Here is a 3,599-nt window from a genome sequence, read left to right on the forward strand (position 1 = left end):
AGCAAACTTCAGGTGAGGCACTGTGCCAAAGCAATGCATTAAGTAGCATCTGGACATTGGGACGATAACTGCTAGCTTGGTCCGGCACCGAAAACATTTTCCACTCTAGTTATGCGGTGCTGTTTTCAGATGGAGGTTGTCAGCATTCCTGGGGAAGGGTGGCACTACAAGAGGCTAAATGACAAATGGCACTTACTGAGCCAGCAGGTCACTGCCCGCGCTTAACAGCAGCCCAGCCTGGCCCTGCAGAGGCAGCTTGCCTGTGGTGACTGCATTAGAGAAACCACCGAGACCCACTCTTGTGTTCTTAGTGCTTTTAGGCAAGGGAGCAGTCACGCTGTGGAGCCTCAGGACAACCAAAGCGGGGCTGAGGAGAGAAGGGACCGTGTGATTTCCACATCAGGTGTCCTTGTTCACTGCAGTTCTTTGGCACTTCAGTTGCGATTTCACACTACAATGCAGCTGGTGGCAATGCTAGCCTAAGGTACACCTGTCACCCAGGCACCACAGACAGGGTGGTGCCGACATCCATGTGCGTGTGGCAGCATGCCCTGACCTGGACCAGGGGAAAATCTGGGGGATAACTGGCTCTGTTCACTACGTAAAGGGGGGACAGTGTATACACAGGGTTGGCTGCCCCACCGCAGGCATGACAGCACAGGGGCAGAAAGGAGATGCAAAAGTGTTGAGGGTGGAAGAGGTGCTTTTAGCTGGTGTTGCTCCTGGACATTTTACTGTGAAGCCACAGCCTTGACATTTCAGCTCTTCTCTTCACGCCTTAGCCTGGTGAGTATTATTTTGTTAAACCACTAAAGCTTCTGTTTGCTAAGGCTGACCTGGGGAGCTGTGGTATTCCTTCTGCTGCCTGCAAGCTTACCCCTTCTGAATAGAAATGGCAGTTGGAAAACAATCACAATTGGAAAGTGCTTAATAGCAATCAGCAGTAGGAGACCTTCAGCATTTGGGTTGGACTGCATGACGGTGCTTGCATGGGAGGAGGCCCGTGGGTGAGGCTGAGAGAGTCTGTAAAGCTGTGGCAGTGATGGACCTGCCAGTGTCATACATTTTGGCCAGTTCTCCTTAGTAGAGATGTCTGCAAGATCACATGGGTAGCACAGCAAATAGATTCGTTTAAGACTCCCTTGGCTTAACACCACAAGGCAGTAGACAAGGGGTGTTCACAGGCTCAGAGAACCTCTTAAACCCCTTCAGGGTCTGTCACAAACACATGCCCCTTTTTATGAATCACCACTGATGTGTCCGAACATCTCACTTCTGCAGATCCTGCTCATCTCGGATTATTTCTATGCCTTCCTCCGGCGGGAATACTACCTCACTCATGGACTCCACTTGACAAGGCAAGATGGGACAGAGGCCATGCTTGTTTTGAAGTAAGGATTGTGCCCACTGTTCCCTGGGACATGGACCATGCTAAGGAACATGCAAAGCATGGTGTATGTGGGGTGGGTGGGGAAGGTTCCCTGAATGAGGTCTGACTTTGGGAATAGTACCTACTGAAAGAAAGGGCCGAGGTTCTTCTGGGAATACCCTCCCGAGCTGCAGGCTCAGTGCAGAGACTAAGAGCTACAAGCAGGAACTGCAGTGCCTCTGTTGGAGCATCTCCCTTTTTCCCTCAGCTGTGCTTTTCACTGCGACCTCAGCCATCAGCTCTGGGCAGTCCAAGAGGAACTGAAGAAAGTGTCTGAGCTAATACCAGGGCTGCATCTCTGGCCCAGAAGGAGCTCGGACCATAAACTTACTGTCACTGCTTCCTGGAGATGTTTGCTTCTCTGGAGATTTCCCCTTCACTGCTTTGACCAGTAGTGCTCCTGCTTAGCACAAGGCATCTCTGGGTATACTTCTGGGTTCTCCTGCTGTTGTGGGATCTGGAAAAATCACATGTACTCGGGCACAGTGGCTGACTGTGAAACAAATGGCTGACCACGGATGAATGACCTGCTGGAAGGAGGAGGGTGGAAGCTGCTGCCACAGGTAATAATTTTGTGCTCAAACTAGGAAGAACTGGAACTGGGGTGAAGACAGCAGGGTGGGTACTGGGTAACTGCTGTATCCTGTTGAAGCAACACAGGCACTTTCATGTCAGGAGCAGTACAGAGGCGTTACAGGGTCCCAGAAGGAATGTTACTGTGGAGATAAAACTCCCATTCCTCCTCATTTCTGTAGGGTAACAAAGCTTGATGGTGCAGGGCTTACACTATAGTTGTGATCGCTTGGGGCAGCAGCCTGGACATGGAAGGAGCAAGCTGCCTGCCTGGGCCAGGGACCAGATCTGTTTACATCTCCCCTTCAAGGCCCCAGACCAAAGCCAGAAGGAGCCTCAGCCACCACTGTTGTGGAGTTGTCAGGCTCCAGGTGTTCCATAGTGTTACACGGCTACAGGATACACGCTTTCCCTGTGTTACCCTCTTGCAAGTACAGCACTGGCCGTGTGGCTGTTAAAGCGTGAGCCCTTGGTTCCCCTGTGAGCTGCTGCCCCCGTGCATGTGACCCACCTGGGCAAAGCCACCAGGCTGGCTTCTTGCTCAGCTGGTTGTACGGTGGCATGGAGCAGTGGTAGCCACAGCGTGCAAGCTTTCTCACTGGTGCTGGGCAGCAGGTAGCCAGCTTCCCTACAGATCCCAGGAAAAATCCAAAGGGCTGGGAATGTGGCAACATCGAAACCAAACTGCACCTGGTATAGTGGAACTGAGAGATAGATGTACCCAGGCAGCTGTGTAAGCAGGTTATTTCTTTCTGGACCATTAAAACTTTTGCCTTACTGCACTGCTGTTAGCGCTTTGGTGGGGGTTCGTTAATCCGAGCCCAGCTCAGCCCCCCGCACTCAGCCACTCCGGCTGGGGCAGGCCCTGCAGCACCCCTGCGCCTCCAGCCATGGCAGGGGCACATGGAGCCACAGCTGCTCTGGGCTGCCAGCTCTGTGGCATGTCTAGGAGCATAATAAACTGTGCAAGTTTTAAACACCCCTGTTGGCTCTGTGTTTGGAAGTGGGGTGAGGGTGAGTGGGGGCTCTGGACAGCACCAAGAGCCACACAGAGGGGTCGTGAGTGGACTTGAAAGCAAACACAGGGGTCGGGAGGAAAAACAAGTGGCCCTGTAGCACACCAAAAAGCAGACGATATTTCTACGGTGTGATGAAACCCCAGACAGGCCAGCTATGCACAGTTCAACCCTGCAGCAGTGTTAGAAGTTAGTAAGAGGGTAAAGAGCTGGGGCTGTTGGGGGGCTATCTATTTTACAGGCCCTCTCTTCCCACAAAGCAGAAAATAAGTCACCCACCAGGAGGGAGATTATGCTGAAGCAGATGGCAGGATGGAGGTGCAGGGCCATTGGCAGCAGCTCCCATCCTGCCTTCAGCAGCTGAATTTGTTCCTGTGACTGTGCCCAGGGTCCCGCTCCTGGCCACCCACCAGCCCCTGGTGACACTTCTGGCACAGCCCAGCCATTGTCACTGCTCATGTCAACTCCTGTGCCCACCAGGATGCCAAGGTCCTTTTCTGTCCACAGAGCAGCGTTTGTCCTTTAGAAATACATCTGGCCATTTATAACCGTTTTAAATAAAGTCCACACACTGCAGTTCC

The 3,599-nt window shown here is 52.6% G+C and overlaps 1 protein-coding gene across 7 annotated transcripts in view; it reads left to right on the top strand.

Annotated features, from left to right (window-relative positions):
* Positions 1-3,599, top strand: part of PIGU (phosphatidylinositol glycan anchor biosynthesis class U) — a 40,812-nt gene that overhangs the window by 16,869 nt on the left and 20,344 nt on the right. For 3 of the 7 annotated variants that reach the window (XR_005106566.1, XR_005106567.1, XR_005106568.1), the window contains exons 12-13: positions 1,282-1,391; positions 1,638-1,992. Coding sequence is in view for 4 of the 7 variants with exons in the window: in XM_037403038.1 (XP_037258935.1) it covers positions 1,282-1,391; positions 1,638-1,824 (297 nt within the window). In the remaining 3 variants the exon portion in view is untranslated. Of the gene's footprint in view, positions 1-1,281; positions 2,984-3,599 lie in introns of those variants that run through there. The other 4 variants (XM_037403039.1, XM_037403041.1, XM_037403038.1 and 1 more) reach the window with 3 other exon arrangements.

Source organism: Falco rusticolus, chromosome 10 (assembly GCF_015220075.1).
Source record: "Falco rusticolus isolate bFalRus1 chromosome 10, bFalRus1.pri, whole genome shotgun sequence".
Classification (NCBI taxonomy): domain Eukaryota; kingdom Metazoa; phylum Chordata; class Aves; order Falconiformes; family Falconidae; genus Falco; species Falco rusticolus.